At 44.7% G+C, this 24,555-nt stretch overlaps 1 protein-coding gene across 10 annotated transcripts in view; it reads left to right on the forward strand.

The window, feature by feature from the left end:
• KDM5C (lysine demethylase 5C) overlaps positions 1-24,555 on the forward strand; it is a 54,018-nt gene that overhangs the window by 22,399 nt on the left and 7,064 nt on the right. For 6 of the 10 annotated variants that reach the window (XM_077283853.1, XM_077283856.1, XM_077283857.1 and 3 more), the window contains exons 4-22: positions 157-279; positions 2,855-3,025; positions 3,112-3,249; positions 3,480-3,551; positions 4,074-4,197; positions 4,623-4,798; positions 5,821-5,979; positions 6,092-6,211; positions 6,355-6,513; positions 6,604-6,785; positions 7,366-7,528; positions 7,639-7,758; positions 7,948-8,324; positions 8,650-8,774; positions 8,900-9,050; positions 9,186-9,282; positions 9,370-9,725; positions 9,828-9,966; positions 24,203-24,382. In XM_077283853.1, coding sequence (XP_077139968.1) covers positions 157-279; positions 2,855-3,025; positions 3,112-3,249; positions 3,480-3,551; positions 4,074-4,197; positions 4,623-4,798; positions 5,821-5,979; positions 6,092-6,211; positions 6,355-6,513; positions 6,604-6,785; positions 7,366-7,528; positions 7,639-7,758; positions 7,948-8,324; positions 8,650-8,774; positions 8,900-9,050; positions 9,186-9,282; positions 9,370-9,725; positions 9,828-9,966; positions 24,203-24,382 — 3,132 coding nt within the window. Of the gene's footprint in view, positions 1-156; positions 280-2,854; positions 3,026-3,111; positions 3,250-3,479; positions 3,552-4,073; positions 4,198-4,622; positions 4,799-5,820; positions 5,980-6,091; positions 6,212-6,354; positions 6,786-7,365; positions 7,529-7,638; positions 7,759-7,947; positions 8,325-8,649; positions 8,775-8,899; positions 9,051-9,185; positions 9,283-9,369; positions 9,726-9,827; positions 9,967-24,202; positions 24,383-24,555 lie in introns of all 10 variants that reach the window. The other 4 variants (XM_077283858.1, XM_077283849.1, XM_077283851.1 and 1 more) reach the window with 1 other exon arrangement.

The raw sequence follows: 24,555 nt of genomic DNA on the forward strand, positions 1-24,555 counted from the left end.
ATGCCCACCGTTTTTTGTTGTTGTTGTCCCCCCCTCACTTTGGTGCTCTGGCCATGCCACTCTTCTGATAACATGGTTCATAGAGTTTAATGTGCAGCTTAAAGGTATTAAAATATAAAGCACTCGGCTTGATTTTATTTTTTTCCCATTTTTCAGGCAGAAACTAGAGTCAAGTTAAATTACTTGGACCAAATCGCCAAGTTCTGGGAGATACAGGAGTCGTCATTAAAAATTCCCAACGTAGAGCGAAGAATCCTGGACTTATACAGCCTCAATAAGGTTGTGTATGCGTTCTGCATGTTTTTGCTGGTAGATTTTTAAGCATTGAAGTTTAATGTTTTTGTGTAAATCAGGTGAAGTTTAATGTTTTAACTGAATTTTTAACCCCTTTCTGACCTCGGACGGGATAGTACGTCCGAGGTCAGAATCCCACCCCCCCTTTGATGCAGGGCTCCGGCGGTGAGCCCACATCAAAGCCGGGACCTGTCAGCTGTTTTGTACAGCTGACATGTGCGGGCAATAGCGGCGGGTGAAATCGCGATTCACCCGCCGCTATTAACCTGTTAAATGCCGCTGTCAAACGCAGACAGCGGCATGTAACCGGCGCTTCTGGCTGGGTGGCCGGAAAATTCCCTCATCGCCAACCCCCGTCACATGATCGGGGGTCAGCGATGCATGAGGATGGTAACCATAGAGGTCCTTGAGACCGCTATGGTTACTAATGCCGGCCTGCTGTGAGCGCCACCCTGTGGTCGGCGCTCACAGCACACCTGCATTTCTGCTACATAGCAGCGAACATCAGATTGCTGCTATGTAGCAGAGCCGATCGAGTGGTGCCAGCTTCTAGCCTCCCATAGAGGCTATTGAAGCATGGCAAAAGTAAAAAAAAAAAAAAAAAAAAAGTTTTTAAAAATATGAAAAAAATAAAAAAAATATGAAAGTTTAAATCACCCCCCCCTTTCGCCCCATCCAAAATAATACAATAAAAAAATCAAATCTACACATTTGGTATCGCCGCGTTCAGAATCGCCCGATCTATCAATAATAAAAAAAAAGCATTAACCTGATCGCTAAACAGCGTAGCGAGAAAAATTCGAAACACCAGAATTACGTTTTTTTGGTCGCCACAACATTGCATTAAAATGCAATAACGGGCGATCAAAAGAACGTATCTGCACACATGTGGTATCATTAAAAACGTCAGCTCGGCACGCAAAAACTAAGCCCTCACATGACCCCAGATCACGAGACGCTACGGGTATCAGAAATGGCGCATTTTTTTTTTGTTTAGCAAAGTTTTTAATTTTTTTTTTTTTTTTTCACCACTTAGATAAAAAAAATAACCTAGACATGTTTGGTGTCTATGAACTCGTAATGACCTGGAGAATCATAAAATCAGGTCAGTTTTAGCATTTAGTGAACCTAGCAAAAAAGCCAAACCAAAAAACAAGTGTGGGATTGCACTTTTTTTGCAATTTCACCACACTTGGAATTTTTTTCCCGTTTTCTAGTACAAGACATGGTAAAACCAATGATAGCTTTCAAAAGTACAACTCGTCCCGCAAAAAGCAAGCCCTCACATGGCCATATTGACGGAAAAATAAAAAAGTTATGGCTCTGGGAAGGAGGGGAGCGAAAAACGAAAAAGGGCCGCCGCATGAAGGGGTTAAATGCCGCTGTCAAACGCTGACAGCGGCATTTAACCGGCGCTTCCGGCCATTTGGCCGGAAATGAGCGCATTGCCGACCCCCGTCACATGATCGGGGGTCAGCGATGCTTTTGCATAGTAACCATAGAGGTCCTTGAGACCTCTATAGTTACTGATCCCGGCTAGCTGTGAGCGCCACCCTGTGGTCGGCGCTCATAGCACACCTGCAATTCAGCTACATAGCGGCGATCTGATGATCGCTGCTATGTAGCAGAGGCGATCAAGTTGTGGCAGCTTCTAGCCTCCCATAGAGGCTATTGAAGCATAACAAAAGTAAAAAAAAAAAAAAGTTTAAAAAAAGTGAAAAAAAATAAGTTTTTAAATCACCGTCCTTTCGCCCCATTCAAAATAAATCAATTAAAAAAAATCAATCCTACACATATTTGGTATTGCCGCATTCAGAATCGCCCGATCTATCAATAAAAAAGAAAGGATTAACCTGATCGCTAAACGGCGTAGACAGAAAAAAATTTGAAACGCCAGAATTAAGTTTTTTTTTGGTCGCCGCGACATTGCATTAAAATGCAATAACGGGCGATCAAAAGAACGTATCTGACCAAAATGTTATCATTAAAAACGCCAGCTCAGCACGCAAAAAAATAAGACCTCAACCGACCCCAGATCATGAAAAATGGAGACGCAATGGGTATCGGAAAATGGCGCAATTTCTTTTTTTAGCAGAGTTTGGATTTTTTTTTTCACCACTTAGATAAAAAAATAAGCTAGACATGTTTGGTGTCTATGAACTCGTAATGACCTGGAGAATCATAATGGCAGGTCAGTTTTAGCATTTAGTGAACCTAGCAAAAAAAGCCAAACAAAAAACAAGTGTGGAATTGCACTTTTTTGCAATTTCCCGCACTTGGAATTTTTTTACCGTCTTCTAGTACACGACATGCTAAAACCAATGATGTCGTTCAAAAGTACATCTCATCCCGCAAAAAATAAGCCCTCACATGGCCATATTGACGGAAAAATAAAGTTATGGCTCTGGGAAGGAGGGGAGCGAAAAACTAACACGGAAAAATGGAAAATCCCAAGGTCATGAAGGGGTTAATTGAAAAAACAAATACCACTTTAAAAATAAACCTTATGTGAATATACTTGTTGCACGACCTCACGATGACCCGTTTCTTCAATTTGTAGATCGTGCAGGAAGAGGGCGGCTATGAACCGATCTGCAAAGAGAGGAGATGGGCTCGCGTGGCGCAACGCATGGGGTATCCCTCAGGAAAAAACCTTGGCTCCTTGTTGAGGTCCCATTATGAACGTATTATATATCCCTTTCATATGTACCAGTCTGGAGCTAATTTGGTGGTAAGATTTCCAGTGTCCTGTACTAAAGTAGGAAGCTTTTCTTTTCTATATTTTCCCTACCTTACAATGGGATGTTTCAAATGCAGGATTATGGCGAGCGACCACGGTATGACAGCGAAGAGAAAGACAAGGAATACAAACCACATAGTATACCACTGCGGCAGTCTGTGCAGCCCTCCAAAATCACCAGCTACGGACGACGAGCCAAACGCCTGACTCAAGAGGTGAGACTGACGGACAGCAAAGCCCTCATATTCCCTGTCACTCATGCAGTATCCTCATTGGGCAGAGATTAATTTAGTCAATGTATTTCTTGTGATTTGGATTCCTTGTCAGGGTGGTATGCTATGGAGACTGTGAGGAAGCCTGACCTGCAGGGACTGTTCAGTCTGATTGTGTTTTTTTTTTTTTTGTTTGTTTTTTTTTCCTCTTCCCTTCTTCTCATTTCATGCAGGATCCTGACAGCTCAGATCCTGCTTCTCAAAGTTCCTCTCGGCCCCCAGAATCATCATCATCACCATCCTGGGTATATGGTCTTGTGTGTTTTCTCGTTGCATTGTATATCTGTGTATCAAATATGTGTAGGAGTCATTACGTACCAAAAAAAACAAACAAAAAGTGATTGCTCGACAAAGTCGGCCTATACTCATTTGCAATAATCGTGAGTGGTTTTGTAGGAATGATCGCTTATAGGGAACTCTTTATGCAGCTCCTATGACGGTGAGGGGGGATATCTTGCCCGCCTCTGTATCTTTTCCACAGACCTAAAAAGTACTAATCACTGATTGTTCCCTCCCTGATCATCTTTCATGGGGTGATGATCAGTCAGAATTGTTTTTATCAAGGATCGGTCAGGCAATCATTAGCCCATGTAAAACGTCCCTTAAGTGTGTTTATTTCTTAAATTTGTGTTCTGTTATAAGAGCTCTTTCCAACCTTTTACCGTTAGTGTGTCGCTTGTGTTGATTTAGTCCTTGGATGTCTCTTTAGTTTACTCTTTCCTCTCTGCGTCGCTTATTTCTTTATTTTTTATTTTTTTTCCCCCAAGCCGGAGCCCACAGAAGAAGATATAGAAAAGAACCCAGAGTTGAAGAAACTTCAAATTTATGGTGCTGGCCCAAAAATGATGGGACTTGGGTTGATGGCAAAAGACAAAAATCTACGGAAGAAAGGTATGTATGCAACTTCATAGATTGTAAGCTTGCGAGCAGGGCCCTTATTCCTCCTGGTATCTGTTTTTAACTGTGATTTCTGTTATGCTGTAATGTCTATTGTCTGTACAAGTCCCCTCTATAATTTGTAAAGCACTGCGGAATATGTTGGCTCTATATAAATAAAAATTATTTATTAACATCGCATTCCTCCAGAGGAGATTTATACAAAATTTCAGGGTTAATGCAACAAATTATGGTTTGAGGATTAGAAATTACAAAAAAAAAAAAATTATATAAATAATGGTGCTCTTATTCATGGGTTGTATCCGGCACTGCAACTTGGCCTTATTCACTTGATACCAGGCATGTGTGGCTCATGGACCAGCGTGGCACCATTTCTGGCATCTTTTGTAGTAATCTACTCTGTACTGTTTCTCTTGTAGAAAGTGATATTCCAGAATGCCCCCCAACACTAGTGATTAAGGAAGAGCCTGGTGTAGATTCAAGAGGACAACCCAGGGAATATCATCCATATATAAAGCGAGAACAGTCCTTCAGCCCTGAACCCTGCACCAAGATGACTATGAGGCTTCGTAGGAATACCAGCAGTTCCCAGTTTGTAAGTCCACCGATTGAGATGAGCACTGTTAAGAAATGAATGCAACAACCCCTGTCCATCCATGTAATGTTAAATGGACTTCTTATCATTGGATCCTCCACTCAAGACTCACCTCCATGAGCCAAATTGCAGAGCTGCCCGATGAATGGTTGACATGTACTATCGCAATTGTCTGGTTTTCCTTTTGGGAAATCGTCTGCTTGGTGTCTGGAGTAAAATTTCTGGCAAAATTACTTTTATAGATTGCCTTCCATCAATATCAATCTGGGGCTGCCCTTTTTATTTAATAAGAGTGGGCAGCCGCAGACTAGGGCCTCAACTTTAGTAATCAGAAGCAAGCAAGAGTGCACCTACTGCATTCACTCACTCAATCAAAAAGTATACATATTAGTCCAAACACACAACCTAAATACCATAGGTCACACTCCGTACATAACTGCTGTTCCTTAGAACCAAAAAAAATGCCCATGAAGTGTATATAAAACAATTGATAGTTTTATTTCCAATACATATCCATAAAGTCATATAATGGATGCCGCAACAGAACGACTAACAACCAACAGCAGAATAACACACTGATTCACGTACAGGTATGTAGCATAAGTATCATAATCATATGGTAACCGCCAAAACCATTGTTCAAATCTAGTCTAATATAAAAATAGGTGCCATTTAACAAATTAGATGGTACTACTGTTTATATAATTTTATGGATATGTATTTGAAATAAACTTTATCTGTTGTATATACACTTCATGGGCCTTTTTTGGTTCTAAGGAACAACATACATTTAAAAGGCCTGACTTTCTAGCAAAGTCATGCCGGAACTTCCTTCCAAATTCTGGGATCTTTTTTTCATTGTGGAATAGCAAGATCTTTCATCTCAAGCGTTGAGTGTTGGCAAAAGCTCTGCATACTGGATCACACAACCCGGAAGAGATAAAGTGAAGGGCAGCTGCAGATTGATGGGGCCTGTTAGCTCCTATCCACTTACATTGCGGTCTCTTATGTCTTGGATACAGGTGGACACCTACGTCTGTCGTATTTGCTCCCGTGGAGATGATGATGAGAAATTACTGCTTTGTGATGGATGTGATGACAACTACCACACGTTCTGTTTGCTGCCTCCACTCCCAGAACCCCCAAAAGGCATTTGGCACTGTCCCAAATGTGTCATAGCCGTAAGTAAAAAAAAAAAACAAACTATCTTTCTGTAACTAGTGCATGTTGTTTATTTTTATGGTTTCCCTGACTTCTAATGATACAATTTTTCCTCTTCCTGTTCTTCTTCAGGAATGTAAGAGGCCTCCTGAAGCTTTTGGATTTGAACAGGCTACTCGAGAGTATACATTACAAAGCTTCGGCGAAATGGCTGATTCATTCAAAGCGGATTACTTCAATATGCCAGTTCACGTAAGTTTGCCCATTCAGTTTGGGCATAGACTGTAAAGGTGAAATGTTTCTATGGACCTCATTACTCACAATGACCAAACGATATATTGCGTATAATCTGTTTTGACTCAACCAGTGTTAGTATTTTTCTTCGCTGTCTACAGATGGTACCTACAGAGCTGGTGGAGAAGGAGTTCTGGCGCTTGGTGAACAGTATAGAGGAGGATGTGACCGTACAGTACGGAGCAGATATTCACTCCAAGGAATTTGGCAGCGGTTTCCCAATGCTCGATGGCAAATCGGAGTTGACTCCTGAGGAGGAGGTGATTGACTCACTTATCCTGTTTATCTCTCTATTTTCCTGGTTTTCATGCTTCGGTCTGTTAATACTTTTTTTTTTTTTTTTTCTTCAGTCATATGCCACAAGTGGATGGAACTTGAATGTTATGCCAATACTGGAGCAATCTGTTCTCTGTCACATCAATGCTGATATATCGGGGATGAAGGTGCCCTGGCTCTATGTGGGCATGGTGTTCTCTGCTTTCTGTTGGCACATCGAGGATCATTGGAGCTATTCGATTAACTACCTTCATTGGTAAGTGTCAGGGAGACCCAAAGGGGGTTTAAACTTACAACCTCAACCCTCTGACTTATTGATCCACAGTAATATTCACGGTTTTGAAGTTCTGTTGAAAGTGATGAAGTAGCTTTATCATATAGCACCCCCTGACGAGCTGGTTGAAGGGGCTAAATTGCCTTTGTTTACCTGGTACTGTAGATCCGTCCCAATCGCTTGAATGAAACGGAGCTGCTATGCCAAACGCATCTCTAAAAAAAGGGAGCCAGGTCGGAAACCTAGCACAGTTGATTATAACACGTTGATTAATTTCATCCAAGGGTTGGCAGAGGATTAGTTATGAGGGGTATGGGGGATCAAAGTACAACTATTGTGCATGATCTGACCTAAACAGTAGATGGTAGCATTAAGGGGTAACAATGGTCTATCCAAACTGTCGAACATGATTGTGGATGAAGAGATCTTAGATCTGTCCTATTAATTCCAATGTTTTTTGCTGCCCTTAATCTTTCCATATAGTTTTTTTTTTTTTTTTTTTAACTTTGGGAGTTGGATTAAACTTTGGGAGTTGGATTAAGCCGCTGACTTTCTTTTCCAGGGGAGAGCCCAAGACCTGGTATGGTGTGCCGTCTTCCGCTGCTGAACAGCTCGAAGACGTTATGAAGAAATTGACTCCAGAACTCTTTGAAAGTCAGCCAGATCTCCTCCATCAGTTGGTCACATTAATGAACCCCAACACCTTGATGGCACATGGGGTCCCGGTTAGTGATTTGATAGATATATAATTTTTTTTTTTTCTTTAGGAATGATATTTTCTAGTCCCCTTTTATTCTGCACCCACTCATCATGTTAAATTGTCGTCCTCCCTTAGGTCGTGCGGACAAACCAATGTGCTGGAGAGTTCGTAATTACCTTTCCTAGAGCTTATCACAGCGGCTTCAACCAGGGTTACAACTTCGCTGAGGCAGTCAACTTCTGCACAGCTGACTGGGTGAGTGGATCATTAAAATGTTTTCAGGCTAAAGCCATGTACAGTTAAAGCATGGCTACAGTGAAAGGCAGCAGATTGGAGCATTCAGATTTCTAACAGGCCTCATGGCAGGTGCCAGCCACAGATTGCCAATTAGTCAGCCTAGGTATATCCAAGTCCATCTTACTGACCTGTCTGTCAAACTTCTAGCTCACTGCTGGCCGAAAGTGTATCGAGCATTATCGGAGGCTCCGTCGATACTGCGTCTTCTCACACGAGGAGCTAATTTGCAAGATGGCTGCATGTCCTGAAAGATTGGACCTGACGTTGGCTGCTGCAGTGCACAAGGAGATGCTTATTCTGGTGCAAGAAGAACGGAGGCTCCGCAAGTCCCTGATGGAGCGAGGGATTACAGAGGCAGAGCGGGAAGCATTTGAGTTGCTCCCTGACGATGAACGGCAATGTCAGAAGTGCAAGACGACCTGCTTTCTATCTGCATTGGCATGCTACAACTGCCCTCAGGGCCTTGTGTGCCTGTATCACATTGAGGACCTGTGCCAGTGCCCACCAGCTCGTCAGTATCTCAGGTAAGACTCGAACTATGGAGACAAATTCACAAGACCCAGGTCTAGAGATGTCCATATTTTGCCGCTGCTGAATTGGAGGCAGTTTGCACGGCTTCCAATCTGCCAGCATCCCTGGAGATATATATATTGTACGCCTGAAGCATTGTCATTATTGGGGCATGATGTTGCACATGGCCTAGTAATCAGAAGAGACGCCAGGCATGCCGGCAAGTAGGAGACAGGTCGCATGGCTTCCATCTGGCAGCTATGGAATACTGATGTGGCTGTTGTACCAGAGCCCTATGAATCGGTGCTCTCATCTCTACTATTGACTGATATATTTCAGGTACCGCTACACTCTTGATGAGCTACCAGCAATGTTATCCAAGTTAAAAATTCGGGGCGAGTCCTTTGACACCTGGGCAAATAAAGTGCGTCGGGCCTTGGAGCTTCAGAACGGGACTAAGATAGGTGAGCTCTGAACCACTCCTACGTCTGACTCCTTTTTCTTGCCACGCTTTTCATCGTGACTAAGTTGGCACAGATTAACTTGTTCAACTTTTAATTTTTTTTTAATTTTTTTTTTTTTATTGCAGAGCTGGAGCAACTGCAGGTCCTTGCAAAAGAGGCTTCAGACAAGAGGTTTGCTGAAAATGACATGCTGCAAGAACTGAAAGGCACCATCAAAGAGGTGGAATCTTGCGTTACCGAGGCCCAGAAAGTTCTCAGTGATACCCAGTCTTCAAGGTTTGTTTTTGTGACTAGATTATATTTAGGGGTATTGCCATCAACATAATATCCACTGAATAGATGATAATTGTAAAATTTGGATCAGGATACTTCCCTTGCCTGCTAGTCTTAATTTTTTATTTATTTTTTAAGGAGCAAATGTACAGTAATGTCCCTGGACAGTTTGCATAAGCTCGTACAACGTATCCAAGCTCTTCCGTGTGCACTGGATCAGCTGTCGCCACTACAGGTGATTAAGTTATCCTCTTGCCCTGCTCCAGACATTGTCAGAGAAGGTCACGCACATTATGTTTGTGTCTTTGATTTTGTTACTCAGGAACTTTTGGAACGGGCTTACTCCCTACAAAAAGAGGCAAAAAATTGCTTACAGTCTCTCCCAGACAGCGCCGCCCAGATGAAAGAATTATTTGAGCGTTGTGATGCTTTTGGAGTGCAGTTACCCGAAGCCGAGCAGCTGGGGAGGCATTTACGCCAAGGACAGTGGCTATCCCGGGTACAGGCAGCACTAGTTGAAGGACGTTCGGGCACTCTCCAAGAGATGCGTTTGTTGTTGCAAGAAGCTGGCAAAGTGGCTGAGAGCCCGGCAGTGGAGAAAGCCCGTAGTGAGCTTCAGGAACTCATCTCCATTGCTCTCCGCTGGGAAGAGAAGGCCAAGATGTGTTTAGAAGCAAGGTGATCTTTACTTTCTATTCACCGGTTAGAAAATATTGTTCTCTACACTCTGCCCATGGCACTTGTATTGATACAAAGCATCCTCGTGTTTAATATTCTTAGGCAGAAGCATCCTCCTGCTACCCTTGAGGCAATCATTAAGGAAGCGGAGAACATTCCAGTGCAACTTCCTAATACACTAAGCCTAAAAGAAGCCCTCTGCAAGGCTCGAGCCTGGAGCGCCGACGTGGATGAGATTCAGGTCAGCTAGAATTTTACGTGGTCATGTCTTCAGGAACCAGTGATCACAAAGATTAAAGACATAGGGTAGTGTTCAAATCATGTGTCGGCAGCAGTGGGCCATCTACATGATAGATTTGCCCCTCTGTCCTTTTTAGGGTTAAAAGCATTCAAATAATTTTTTTCCTAAATCATACACCTCTTGTTGCCTAGTTGATCTGCGGTGACTAATCTTGGACAAGGAGCACAATGTTATAGAAGCTTATAAGCATTGATTGGAAGCGGTCTGGTTTTCCCTATGCTCCTATAGTGGGGGATAACAGGATTTTTTGGCTACTCGCCATAAAATCTGTTTCTCGGAGCCTTCATAGGGGGACACAGGAAACCATGGGTGTATGCTGCTGCCAGCCTCCTAGGGGCAGCAGCATACACCCATGGTTTCCTGTGTCCCCCAATGAAGCGATAGAGAAATAAGTATTTGATCCCTTGCTGATTTTGTAAGTTTTCCTACTGACAAAGACATGAACAGTATAATTTTAACCCCTTCATGACCTTGGGATTTTCCGTTTTTCCGTGTTTGTTTTTCACTCCCCTCCTTCCCAGAGCCATAACTTTTTTTATTTTTCCGTCAATTTGGCCATGTGAGGGCTTATTTTTTGCAGGATGAGTTGTACTTTTGAACGACATCATTGGTTTTACCATGTCATGTACTAAAAAACGGGAAAAAAATTCCAAGTGTGGTGAAATTGCAAAAAAGTGCAGTCCCACACTTGTTTTTTTGTTTGGCTTTTTTGCTAGGTTCACTAAATGGTAAAACTGACTTCCCATTATGATTCTCCAGGTCAGTACGAGTTCATAGACACCTAACATGACTAGGTTATTTTTTATCCAAGTGGTGAAAAAAATTCCAAACTTTGCTAAAAAAAAAAAAAATGCGCCATTTTCCGATACTCGAAGCGTCTCCATTTTTCATGATCTGGGGTCGGTTGAGGGCTTATTTTTTGCGTGCCGAGCTGGCGTTTTTAATGATTCCATTTCGGTGCAGATAAGTTCTTTTGATCGCCCGTTATTGCATTTTAATGCAATGTCGCGGCGACCAAAAACGTAATTCTGGCGTTTCGAATTTTTTGTTTGTTTTTTCACAAGAGCCATAATCAGCCGGAATGAAAAAACCTGATGTGTGAAAGTAGCCTCAGTCGGCATACGCCGAAGCCAGGCATGGACTCTGCCTTTTTTTCTTTTATTTATTTTTTGCGAACATGTGGAGGACCGATCATCGCTCTGTAAAAGTGCAGGGCGGAGGTCCTGTGGAAATGCCAGGAGGTGCCCACTGCCTTGGTAGAGTGTGCCTTAAACCCGGAAGAAGGAGCTCTGCTCTGACCTGGTAAACCTAAAAATTGCTGACCGGAGTTAGTAAGCATTCATTGACCTGGAGGCCGGAGGGCCTCTCTACGCCGAGCCCGTATACTGAAAAGGGGGAGGGGTGGACTAGCTGGATAGACTCACATTGCCCTGGCCAAGGTAGCCTGATGAGAACGCTACGAAGGATGAGTACGAGCCGGACGAAAGGAAGGGGATCAAGAATGATGGACAGAGTCATGGAGAACCTCGGCAAGGTAAGGGAAGAGCACTGAACCGGTGATCCACAGAACGTGCAAAACTGCTGCCACAGACTCTGCGAGACTCTGGGAGCTGTTGAGAGCATGAAGGGAAAGCTATAAAATGAAAATGGACCCGCCCCTTGTAAAAAAAAAAAAAAAAAAAAAAAAAACAAAACAAAAAAAAAAAAAACTGGAATCTCCGATGTCCTGAAGAAAAGAGGACCTGGATAAAGGCTTCCATAGGACAAAGGAAAACACATGTGGTTCCCAGGAAGCAATTACTGAACGAAGAGATTTCATCCCGAAAGACAAGGATGGACTCATCTGTTAGATCTGTCGAGTCACGCTGAGGAAAAAAAACACCAGGAGAATGAGAAGGGTTAGTCTGAGGAAGAAGAGAGCTTGTCCCTCCGGTGACCTACTTAATAATTTGGTTCAACTTGGAGCCAAACCGACGGGAACCCTGGAAAGACAAGTTGGTGAGGAACTTCTATGAGGATAAGTTCGCCTGCCATGCCTTAAGTGAAAAGGTCCTTTGGATGGCCATGATATTGCTGGATGCCCAAGTAGCACCTGCAGCGGCATCCGAGGAGGCGGATTCCATGTACTTCCCTGCAAGAGTAAGGCCATGTGCACACGATGTGGATCCACAGCAGATCTTTCCGCGCAGAAACGCTGCAGTACAATGTAAATCAATGTGAAAAAAAAAGAAAAGCTGTGCAGATCGTGCGGAAAAATCCGCGCGGAAACGCGGATTTAAAAGTGCATGTCACTTTTGTGCGGATCTGCAGCGTTTCTGCAGCGTTTCTGCACCCTTCCATTATAGAAATCCGCAGTGATAAAATCCGCACAAAAACCGCATAAAATCCGCACCTGCGGATTTTGTGCAGGAAAATCCGGACACCATTCCCTATGTGTGCACATAGCTGTCCTTGCGGACCAATTAAGGCTATTTCCTCCAATCGGACTCCAGAAAGAGAGCCCAGATGGAGCTGCTTAGCCCATGCGTCTATAAACGTTGCTGCCCAGATGGACACAAAGGCAGGGCACAATGTAACGGTGGACACTTCAAGGTTGACCTTGCCAAGGACTATTAGTCCGCCGTTGGTACCCTTGAGGGATGCTCTCTGGGAGAGGAAGGGACTATGGGAAAAAGTTGTCTAGATGGGCATTGGGAGGCACAATAGAATATAAGCCGTCGAAGGAGGCGAGTCCATGGAAAACTTGGAAAGTTGGCCCTAGAAAAGAGTACATAGGCCCCCGAAGAAAACTTGACTGACAAAAAGGAAGGTTCTTCCATGTCGTCATATGGAAGGATCTATCTGTCCCGGACCCTCTGGAACGGGGAGAGGACTGTAGTGTGTGGCTCTACTTACCTAAGTATAAGACACCACACAAACGATAACAGTGAAAAAGATACAAATCCTGATGAAGGAACGTGTTATCACAAAACTCTTCATTGGATCCAGGCCTGGAGCAGCCTTCTACACTGGATGATGCTTGCGCAGCGTAAGATCCAATTACTGTTCAAGGTGGGAGAATTCATTCCTGCCACAGTCGGCAATAAAATCCCAGAGTTGCTAAAAGCTGTATCCACTGTAAGAAAGAAGAGGTAAGTACTGACAAATGAATAGGGAGCTCTGGTATTGAGGTAGCTCAAACACCTAGGATAGCGCAGTGAACAATCATGAGTCAAGATATTATATGGGCTCTGACTCCGTAAGAGACAGCCAGAACGTATAAACTGTAAATCATTTATGATAGGAGTAACGCACTGGATAGTGCAAATAGCCTGAGGACAGCACTGTAACTGACCTACTGCATAGTGGTAGGCCCGAATAACCAGACGGTGTGGAAAGGCCCCTGGGGAGCAACACACAATTAAGGCCCAGTGCGTGACTGAAGAAAAAACTGCAACCATCCGGTACCTGACACCAGCGTGTCCAACCTACCTGAAAGTGGACTTGCCACTAATGCTGCTGCCGACATCCACCCTGTGGTACTGAGATCCATCCTGTGGTACGTGGTGGAATTTCTGTTTAGCTGTTAATAGACTACAGATGTTATTGGCCATGAAGCACGCGGCAGAAGGTGCACCTCTGACTTTACCTGAAAGTGGACTGTAACTGCTGCGGCAGCCAGCCAGAAAGGGTGAATACCGGGCACCTCTCTGAGCGGTGACTATAGGGGAGCATAGGCAGATGCTGCAAAAGACCCTGAGGTACGTGATAGAGGGTGTTTCTGGGGCAGAAGAGCAGGACCAATGCAATAATCTGCCTCGGGCACGTCTAAACCACTGGAAATACGGTAGGCATTGACTAAATGAGTCTGGAAGATGACTCATCTAAAACCTGGATAGCGGATAGAGTACTGCTACAATCGAACGCGAGGAGCGTGAAGGAGAGTACGTCTGACTTGCCTGTATACAGTACAAAACGCCAGTACCACTGCAGCGGTCAATCCAAGACACGTCTGATTTGGTGATAATACGACAGTTTCAAAATACCGTACTGTACCTGGAAGGCGGTGCTTGTGGAACCTGGATGGCGGATAGAGTGCTGCTATGATCTGCTCTCAGTATCCTGCGACTGAATCAGCATGGAGAGAGCCGATTCAGTGTTGCGGTCTAGGTCTGGGTACCTGATGGTATTAGGCAGAATAACAATCTCATGTGTAGTAAGCCGCACCACGAAGCCTGTCCCAATCTGTCTTCTCTCCTGAGGGAAGAACAGTAGGCGTGGAATCAGAGGGAGACTAAACTCTACTCTCTGTTGTGCACTTGGGTTCAGACCCTTGGGCCTGCGATTTGTGTTCAGCTTCTTTGTCCACTGAGCCACAGCAGGCCATGCTGGAGAATACAGACTTTACCCAGCTGGAGGTTGGTCCCACACTACAGTAGTGAAGGGGAAGGAGCAGCTCCCCTCTCTGCTATATGCCAGACCTCTAGAATCATTGTGTTTAGAGTAATGGCTGAACCTTGCTCTGCTGAAACCAAGACACAGAAATAGGGGAAAAACACAACAGAAGTGTGATGTAGTGGAAAACGTGCAAGTCAAACATTCTTCAGCAAACAGCGTACGGCAGGATTTATAATGCCCATCTCCCTGTGGAGGGGGCAGAGCGGGCAGTGATAGATGATGGCAGCCTGGGGTGCACCGCCATACCCAATGCTGCTGACTGCACGGCTCAAGAGCACTTAATGCACCAGTGACTGCACTGCACTAGAGCATTTATTGCACCAGTGACTGCACTGCTGAAGAGCACATAATACACCAGTCACTGCATGGCTGAAGAGCACTTAATGCACCAGTGACTGCATTTTTCTGCTCTAGAGCATGTATTACCCCAGTCCACTACACTGCTGCAGAGCATTTATTACCCCAGTCACTGCACTTGTCTAGAGCAGATATTACGCCAGCACTGTTGGGTTCATGGCTTCTCTCACCCTTGAGCCTGCAGATAGTGCTGTCCCTCAGCTTCATTTTGCTGTGCCTGGCTTGTGCACTAGCAGGTGCCAGAAGGTTAGAAAGATACAGAGGTAATTCTGCAGCGCAGCTACTCACAGTAGTTGTCCTGTTTTCAGCTTCCAGGCTGTAGGACAGCTGGAAGAGGAAGGTCCTACAGGAAAGGCACTATTTGGTCTTGGGAGGCGGAAAATGGCGGCTGTGAGAGTATGCCCTGGCTCCAGAGGGTAAGAGCATGCGTTACAGGGACGCATGCTGAAAAACCCCACTCTGCCCCTCTTCCAGACCTGTCAGTCTCCTTGTACAGAGTCAAGCGCCGGATTCAGGATGCTAAAGATGGCGCCGGCTCAGAGGCAGAGAGATGAAGCTGAGGGGGGGCAGGGCCTATAACAGGCCGGGTGTGGCAAGCTACACAGGCCAGGGGGAACTGAGCAACGGGTGTGAAAGCCCGCCTGAAGAGAAGGAAGAAGGGTGCGCAGCTAGGCCCGATTAAAGTCGGGACCTAGATTACTGCTGGTGACTGCCGGAGCATGGGGGAGCGGCACGGACGATCTAAAAAGGCCGCAAAAAAAATGCCTGGAGCCCCCAATACCCCCAAAATTTAAGGGGGAAAGGTCCCTAATGCCCAACTCCGCAGCTAGGCCCAGGAGAAGCCAGGACCTAGATTACTTCTGATGACCGCCGGAGCATGGGGGAGTGGTGCGGAGGATCTAAAGAACACCGCAAAAGAATGCCTGGAGTCCCTAATGCCCAACTCCGCAGCTAGGCCTGAGAGAAGCCAGGACATAGATTACTTCTGATGACCGTCGAAGCATGGGGGGAGCGACGTGGTCACTATTAAAATAAAGGAAAAATTGGTCGTCTTATCTTTCCTTCTTCGCCACACCTGGGGGGAGAGAGAAAGTACCTCCCCATCTAAGAAAGGTCGGACGTCCGATAATCCAGCGTTGTGGGACATCCGTGTCTCCTCAAACCGACAGGCTTCGGTGGGCAAGTGGGTGGGAGACGGAGGCAGGACCGACAATCGGATCACCTCAACTTGCTTCTGTTAGGGGCTGGGGTCCTGCCGACTAGACGTATGAGGATACGGGGTGGCAGTACACGCCGTACTCGTAGTCTTTGTGGGAGTACAGCAGTGAACGTTCACACTGTATCCCTCCGTGGTACCTGAAAAGGAACGACGCACACTGAGGTAGATAAGGGTCTAATGAAAGACCCATGTCCACCTCCTACTGACACTAAGCTAAACTGAATATCCTACTTCCTGTTAGTGGGGTGTACACTGCAGAGGAGGAGCTAACTTTTTTATTTGCATAGTGTCAGCCTCCTAGTGGCAGCAGCATACACCCATGGTTTCCTGTGTCCCCCAATGAAGTGATCGAGAAATCATTTTATAAATTTATTTGCATTTTGCAGTGAGAAATAAGTATTTGATCCCCCTACCAACCATTAAGCGTTCTGGCTCCTACAGACCAGTTAGACCTAATCAACTCTTTACTGCATTAAAGACAGCTGTCTTACATACCTTTTATAAAAGACTCCTGTCCACAGGCTCAATTAATCAGTCAGATTCTAACCTCTACAGCATGGGCAAGACTAAAGAGCTTTATAAGGATGTCAGAGAAAAGATCATAGACCTTCACAAAGCTGGAATGGGCTCCAAAACCATAAGTAAGACGCTGGGTGAGAAGGAGACAACTGTTGGTGCAATAGTAAGAAAATGGAAGAAATACAAAATGACTGTCAATCGACATCGATCTGGGGCACCATGCAAAATCTCGTGGGGTATCCTTGACCATGAGGAAGGTGAGAGATCAGCCTAAAACTGCACAGGGGAAACTTATTAATTATTTCAAGTCAGCTGGGACCACCGTCGCCAAGAAAACCATTGGTAACACATTACAACGTAAAGGTTTAAAATCCTGCAGTGCTCGCAAGGTCCTCCTGCTCAAGAAGGCACATGTGCAGTCCCGACTGAAGTTTGCCAACACCTGGATGATTCTGAGAGTGATTGGGAGTAGGTGCTGTGGTCAGATGAGATAAAAATTGAGGTCTTTGCTGTGGTCAGATGAGATAAAAATTGAGGTCTTAGGCATTAACTCAACTCGCCGTGTTTGGAGGAAGAGAAATGCTGCCTATGACCCAAAGAACACCAACCCTACTGTCAAGCATGGAGGTGGAAACATGTTTCTCTGTTAAGGGCACAGGACTCTCTCACCGCATCAATGGGAGAATGGATGGAGCCATGTACCGTAAAATACTGAGTGACCACCTCCTTCCCTCTGCCAGTACATTAAAAATGGGTCGTGGCCGAGTCTTCCAGCAAGTCAATGACCCAAAACATATAAGGAAGCAAAGGAGTGGCTCAAAAAGAAGCACATTAAGGTCATGGAGTGGGCTAGCCAGTCTCCAGACCTTAATCCCATAGAAAAGTTATGGAGGGAGGTGAAGCTCCGAGTTGCTAAGCGACAACCTCAAAATATTAATGATTTAGGGGGGCGTGGCTATGTAGCGGAGCTGTGAAGACGCGTCTGGCTGGAGCTCCGATAATCCTGACCTGAATCCCCTGCTAATACTTGCCTGCGAGGGTTTTCCGATCCACCGCTGTGCTCCCCTGGGTGCCTGGAGGTGCCCGGCTTCAGAGAGGCTGCGAGGGCGGCTTCGGTCGGGTGAACTCCGGGAGAGCCTGGACGGAGGACGGAGCTGTTGGAGGCGGCGGCCATTTTCAATACCACGCGCGCTGACGGCGGAAGGCGCGAAGCTGATCCTGCTGCACGGGAGAGAGCTGGCTGATCTCCGGTGCAGCTCTTCAAGGTACGGGGGGGGAGTCTCACGGTGTGTGCCCTATGAAACGGGCCCCGGGCTCCCTCTCATCAGTGCCTTATAACGCTCTATAGCGCTGACTGTTCCTGGCGCATACTATACCGGAACTTCTCCCTCACTCCATTACATGCACGCTGGATCTGCTTCCTGAATCCCTTTTCCTCCTGAGAGTGCATTGGGTCGGATTATAAATTACCATTAACCCTGTGGTGCACGGCTGTGAAGGCCCCATAGGCTGTTTGTGTATTGTGCCACAGTATTGCACTGCTCGGGCAGATCCTGTACCCTATTAAAATACTAAGTGATCCTCATTATGTCATCCGCGCATCGCACCAAAAATCTGAGTGCTGCTGAAAAACTCAAAAAATTTACACGATCTGATCCTCCTGATAATCTACGCTCAAAAAAGAATAATACTTCTCCTATGGGGAAATCTGAGACTCAGGTACAAAATCGTGCCTCCGAGGATGAGGGGGATGGAGATCAGGAGGACTTAACTCTGAGACAGGCATCTGAACAACTGATGCAAGCTATATCACTGACTAGAACCTCTCTGACTGGGAAGATAGAGGAGGTGCACTCTGAAGTGGGGCGCCTTCGCCAAGATATGCAATCTATGAAGGGCCGTATTGTGGAGGTTGAAACACGGGTGTCTCGCCTGGAGGACAGCTCCGCACCTATGGAAGCTAAATTGACAAAAGTGGCAGGCTCCATAAATGCTTGGAAACAGAAGGCGGATGATCTGGAGAACAGACTACGCCGAAATAACATCCGTATTATAGGCCTGCCGGAACGCTCAGAAGGCCAACAACCTGAAAAATTCTTGGAGGGCTGGCTCAGAGATATTTTGGGAGATGAATTCTCCCCTACATTTGCTGTGGAAAGGGCCCACAGGGTCCCAACTAAAGCTCCTCCTCCCGGCGCTCCGCCGAGACCCTTCTTGGCCCGCCTTCTTAATTCCAGAGACAGAGATATGGCTCTTCGTATGGCGAGGCAAAAAAGTCCTATTAAATTTAACAGCGCTATTGTCTCGATATTCCCAGACTTTTCTATGGAGTTACAAAAACAACGGTCTCAGTTCATGGAGATAAAGAAACGACTAAGAGAGAAAAATGTCGTGTATTCAATGCTTTATCCTGCTAGACTCAGGGTTGTGTATAAAGGTTCTTCTTCCTTTTTTACCACCCCGGCGGACGCTGAGGAGTGGCTACGATCGTGTGTGGGAGTGGACGGGGGAAGGGAGAAATCCTAAGTTGGCTGCTGTTTATATTTACATGGATCTACAAAAAGAGGAGCCCTCTTGTCGGGCAGTTTTTCTAGTTTCTTTCTATCAAGATTCTGGAACTCTTTCACCGGATTTTCCTTGTTGATGAGAGGAGCTCTTTTGCCAGCGCCCTAGGAAACAACTTTACCGAACTCTGTGTCCAGAGATGGTATCCCCTTTTTTGGACTGGGTTATGTGGAGCACAGTTTTTTGCTCCCTTAAGAAGCATTGTTTGATCTTCAATGTTTTGGTTTTGTTTATTGTTAGTTATATAGACATTACTGCCATGTTTTTCTTCATCACCGACATGACGGACACTCGTCGTGATACTATAATTTCTAAACTGATGAGATATGGTGTCTGAAATAACATGCATGACCTGGAATGTGAGAGGTCTAGGGTCGCCTCGTAAGAGAGTCAAAGTATTTTCTCAGATAAGACGTTATCGCCCTCATGTAGTAGCTTTAGTTGAAACACATCTGACTAGAGACTCGTCCCGTTATGTGCAGAAACCCTGGGTACAATGGTCTGTGCACGCATTCCACACTAGCTATTCTAGAGGAGTGTCTTTGTTAATCCATAAAGATATTAGATGGGAGGTTAGAGACGTTCGGAGGGATCCGGAGGGTCGCTTTGTGTTTGTGTATGCGAATATGAATTCAGAGGAGTATGTTATGATGTGTATATATAACCCTCCTCCTGCTAATATGTCGGTTGTCAAGAAGGCGGTCGACTTTGCCTTGAACTATCCAGATGCGCATGTTCTATGCATGGGAGATTTCAATATGTTAATGAATGAAGGTATGGATAGACTTCGGCTCGATGGGGGGACCGCGGATGTGGGTTCTTCACCATCTCGATTGTCAATATTCATGGAAGGAACTGGCTGGTTAGATCTTTGGAGAATGCACCACCCCGACGCACGGGAATATACTTGTCATTCGTCTGTCAGACGTACTTTGTCTCGCTTGGACTATGTATTCGGCTCCAGTAACTTGGCGGTACGGGTGGGGGAGGTGTGTCATGGGAATAGAGGAATTTCAGACCATAGTCCGGTGATCCTTAAACTTAAATTGGGTCGGGTGAGGAACATTATAACGTGGAAAGTAAATCCATTCTGGCTGAAGTTAATTGGCCCGGAGGACCGGACTGTTGACCAACTGGACTGTTTCATTGCATCCCACCCTATGCCGCAAAATCTTAATATTCTCTGGGACGCCCTTAAGGCATACCTAAGGGGTTGTTTGTCTTCTACCATTTCGTATATTAAGCGACAGACCTCAAAGGAAGACGATGACATGGACGAGCGACTGAGAGTCTCGGAGGCGGCCTATATAGCTAACCAGACGAATGAGAACAGAATGGAGTGGTTAAACTTGCACAGACTCCATAGTCAATATACTGACACTAAGTCTAAGCGCAAACTATTTTTTACTAGACAGACATACTTTGAATTGGGAAATCAGTCCAGTAAACTCCTAGCATACATGGTACGCCAGCATAACACGTCCAATACTATACTTAAAATCCGGAAATCAGACGACTCTGTAGTAACCTCGACAGATGACATACTCCAATGCTTTTGTGATTTTTATAAAGAACTGTATAGTTCCAAGGGAGACTCTGATACCTCGGAGTGTCTAAGTTATTTATCAGATTTAGTGTTTCCCGCGTTGAACGCTGCACAACAAGCCTTTTTAGACGCTGACTTTACTCTCGATGAGGTGAACAAGGCTATAACTGACATGGCTTCTGGCAGGGCACCTGGTCCGGATGGCTTCCCTATAGAAATATATAGAAAATACAGAGATGCTCTGGCTCCAACTCTGCTGAAAGTATTTCAGGGGATTTGGGAGGGGGGTTCCTTGCCGGATTCTTATTATGAAGCAAATATCATAGTCTTAAAAAAGGAAGGGAAGGACCCCCTAGACTGCGGATCTTATCGTCCTATTTCATTAGTTAATGTGGATTACAAGATTTTCACTAAAATTCTAGCTACTAGATTGAACACGGTAATATTAGATATAATACATCCAGATCAGACAGGTTTTATGCCGGGTAAGAGTACCTCTATTAATATCAGGAGGGTTCAATCAATAGCTCAATATAGTACGTTGGTCCCTGAGAATAAATGGGCCTTGGCCTCGCTAGACGCGGCTAAGGCATTTGACTCCCTTGAATGGCCTTTTCTATCTGCATGTTTACAGCGATTTCAATTTGGTCCCAAATTCCAAAAATGGATTGCAGCATTATACTTGAAACCAAGAGCCCGGATAATTATCAATAACTCTATTTCTGAATCTTTCTCCCTAAAGAGAGGGACTCGCCAGGGATGTCCTCTATCTCCGGCCTTGTTTGCCCTTGCAATGGAGGCATTGGCGATTCGTATGAGATCCTCCCCGCTGATTAAGGGCATTACGATAGCAGACCGCGTGGATACTGTCGGTCTATATGCGGATGATATGGTTGTATTTCTTGATGAGGTGGAGGAGACCCTGCCTCACGTGATCACTACTATAGAGGGATTTAGTAGACGTTCCGGACTATATATTAACTGGGATAAATCTGCCTTGATGCCTCTTTGTCATGGCTCGGCAGCACACCTTAATACGCTGTCCCTATTGCCGGTTGTCACTAGTTTTAAATACCTAGGAATAATTGTACCAAAAGATAGTAGACTGGATTTACAACTTAATATTCTCCCGTTGCTGGAGTTCGTTAAACATAAATTTGCTATATGGAGTAAACTGCCTCTGTCTGTCTCGGGCCGTATAAATTTGATAAAAATGATACTCCTCCCGAAGCTTAATTACTCCCTCCAACATAGTGCAGTACCAGTTCCTAAATCCTTTTTTGCTAACGTAAACTCTTTAACTACATCCTTTATTTGGGGGAGGGCTAGACCCAAACTCAAATTATCCACCTTGCATAGATCTAAGCAAATGGGAGGGGCGGCGTTGCCAGATTTTTTTTTATATTACTTGGCCGGACAACTTAGAGCACTGGGAAAATGGATGCCTGGGAGCGATTTACCAAACTCGGAGAACCACCTGGCTTATGCTGCTGAGATCAGCTGCCCGTTGGGTTTCCTGGAAATAAACAAACCCTCTGCCCCTAAGTTATTGCCGTTGCTTCGGTTGGCAAGGTTAATTTGGCGACAAGTGAAAAAGGTAATCCGTTTTGACGGTATTGTAGCTGAAATGCCATTGTGGGATAGTGAATACTTCCCGAGCTTACTGAATCACCCTTCCGCTCAATTTTGGACGTCACATGGTGTTTTGTCGCTTAATGATCTTTATGATCAGGGATCCCTAATGTCCTTTGAACAAATCCAACATAGGTATGATATACCGAGGCCTCAGTTCTTCCGATACCTTCAACTTAGATCGGCGATTCAGTCACATCTTCGAAGTGTGGGGGTGACACGGGTAATATCCTCCTTCCCACTGATAGGGATTTTTAAGTCGCAGGGACCCCGTGGTCTTATCTCTGCACTGTATACTTACATGCTATCCGTGGGTGCGGATGCTACTTTGTTGCCGATAAGGGAAAAATGGAGGGTCCTGATACCTGACTTACAGGGTGAGGACTGGGAGATGGCCCTTGAGTCCCCAACCAAGGTATCCCCCTCGGCTAACAATAAAATTATACAGTTATATATTCTGCATCAATCATATCTAACCCCATTGAGACTATTTAAAATTGGGTGGTCCCGATCTTCAGAATGTACTAGATGTCATATGGAGGAGGCGGATTTCATACACATGATATGGGAGTGCCCGGTTGTTATGTCTTATTGGGGAGAGGTAGCCTCGTTGTTGACTTCCCTTGTACATATTCCTGTTCCCTTGACTCCATCAGTGTGTTTGTTTGGGATTCTGGAGGAGGAAATGTGGGGCCACCACGTTCAAATTTTTTTGAGGGAGACACTTTTTCTGGCAAGAAAATTGATTGCCTTGCGCTGGATGGGTACTTCGAATCCGTCCCTTAGGGCCTGGATAGAGTTGGTAAATCTGATTGTGCCGTATGAACGCACCTTATACCAGAATAGAGGTTGTTTAGAGAAATTTAATAAAATCTGGGACTTATGGAACTCGTCGTATCTCACCGTGTCACCACGTAATTAAGGACCTAGACTCAGTATGGTAATGAGTTGGGAGACTGTACGATTCACGATGAGCACTGAAACTGTTATACTAAGGTGATGGAGTTTGTTTTGTTTAGGCAGTAAGACAGGTTGAGTTTTAGGATTTTCAGTATATGTGACATACTATTATATTTTTAAATATGCATAATCCGATCGGTGTATATAACATTACGTTAATGTATCTACCGTTATGATGTACCTGCACTGACCTGGAAATATGTAAACTGTATGTACATGTGAATTAAGCGTTTAAATAAACGAATTTAAAAAAAAAATATTAATGATTTAGAGATGATCTGCAAAGAGAAGTGGACCAAAATTCCTCCTGACATGCGCAAACCTCATAATCAACTCCAAAAAAAGCCTGACTGCTGTGCTTGCCAACAAGGGTTTTACCACTAAGTATTAAGTCTTGTTTGCCAGAGGGATCAAATACTTATTTCTCACTGCAAAATGCAATTACATTTATATAATTTATACAATGTGATTTTCTGGTTTTTATTTTTGATATTCTATCTCTCAATGTTAAAATGAACATACCCTTAAAATTATAGACTGTTCATATCTTTGATCCCTTGCTGATTTTGTAAGTTTGCCCACTGTCAAATACTTATTTCCCCCACTGTATGATGCCGCAGAGGCACAAAGTTTGGACCAGCAACTAAAAACATGCAACTTGCTAGGACTGTCAATCATCCGAAGCACCTCCATCCCCTGGTCCGAGGTGGAGGAGTGGTGCTTTTGAAGACTAACCTTCAGAAAACCCTTTTAACCAATGAGTTGCTTATTGAGATCAGAATACGCAACTTATTCTGTTCCTTGTGTGATCCGAAAATCCCTAGAAACTGCAATGCTGTCGGGAAGGAGGGTTGGATTATTTTCTGAAAGTTTCCTGATATTTAACCCTGTGTATAAATGGAATATTTGCCGTCCTGACATTATGTATTTTTCTTTAAAAGAATGGTGATCACTACCCCTGCCTCGATGATTTGGAGGGACTTGTTGCTGTAGGTCGAGACCTTCCTGTGAAGATGGATGAATTGCATCAATTGGAAGTACAAGTGGCTGCGGCTCATTCCTGGCGGGACAAAGCGACAAAGACTTTCCTAAAGAAGAACTCATGTTATACTCTTCTGGAGGTGATTACACTAGACAAGGGGAAAGAAACTTATATCCTGGTTTTTAGAGTCAAAACAATCATTGATTATTCTTGGTTTTGTAATGGTGGATTAACTGCAAGACCATTGAGTGATGGCATTTATACACCGATTTCTAGCAGATCTGGAGCTTTAAAATGGTTGTGTACAATTGG

Source organism: Ranitomeya variabilis, chromosome 2, assembly GCF_051348905.1.
Source record: "Ranitomeya variabilis isolate aRanVar5 chromosome 2, aRanVar5.hap1, whole genome shotgun sequence".
NCBI lineage: Eukaryota > Metazoa > Chordata > Amphibia > Anura > Dendrobatidae > Ranitomeya > Ranitomeya variabilis.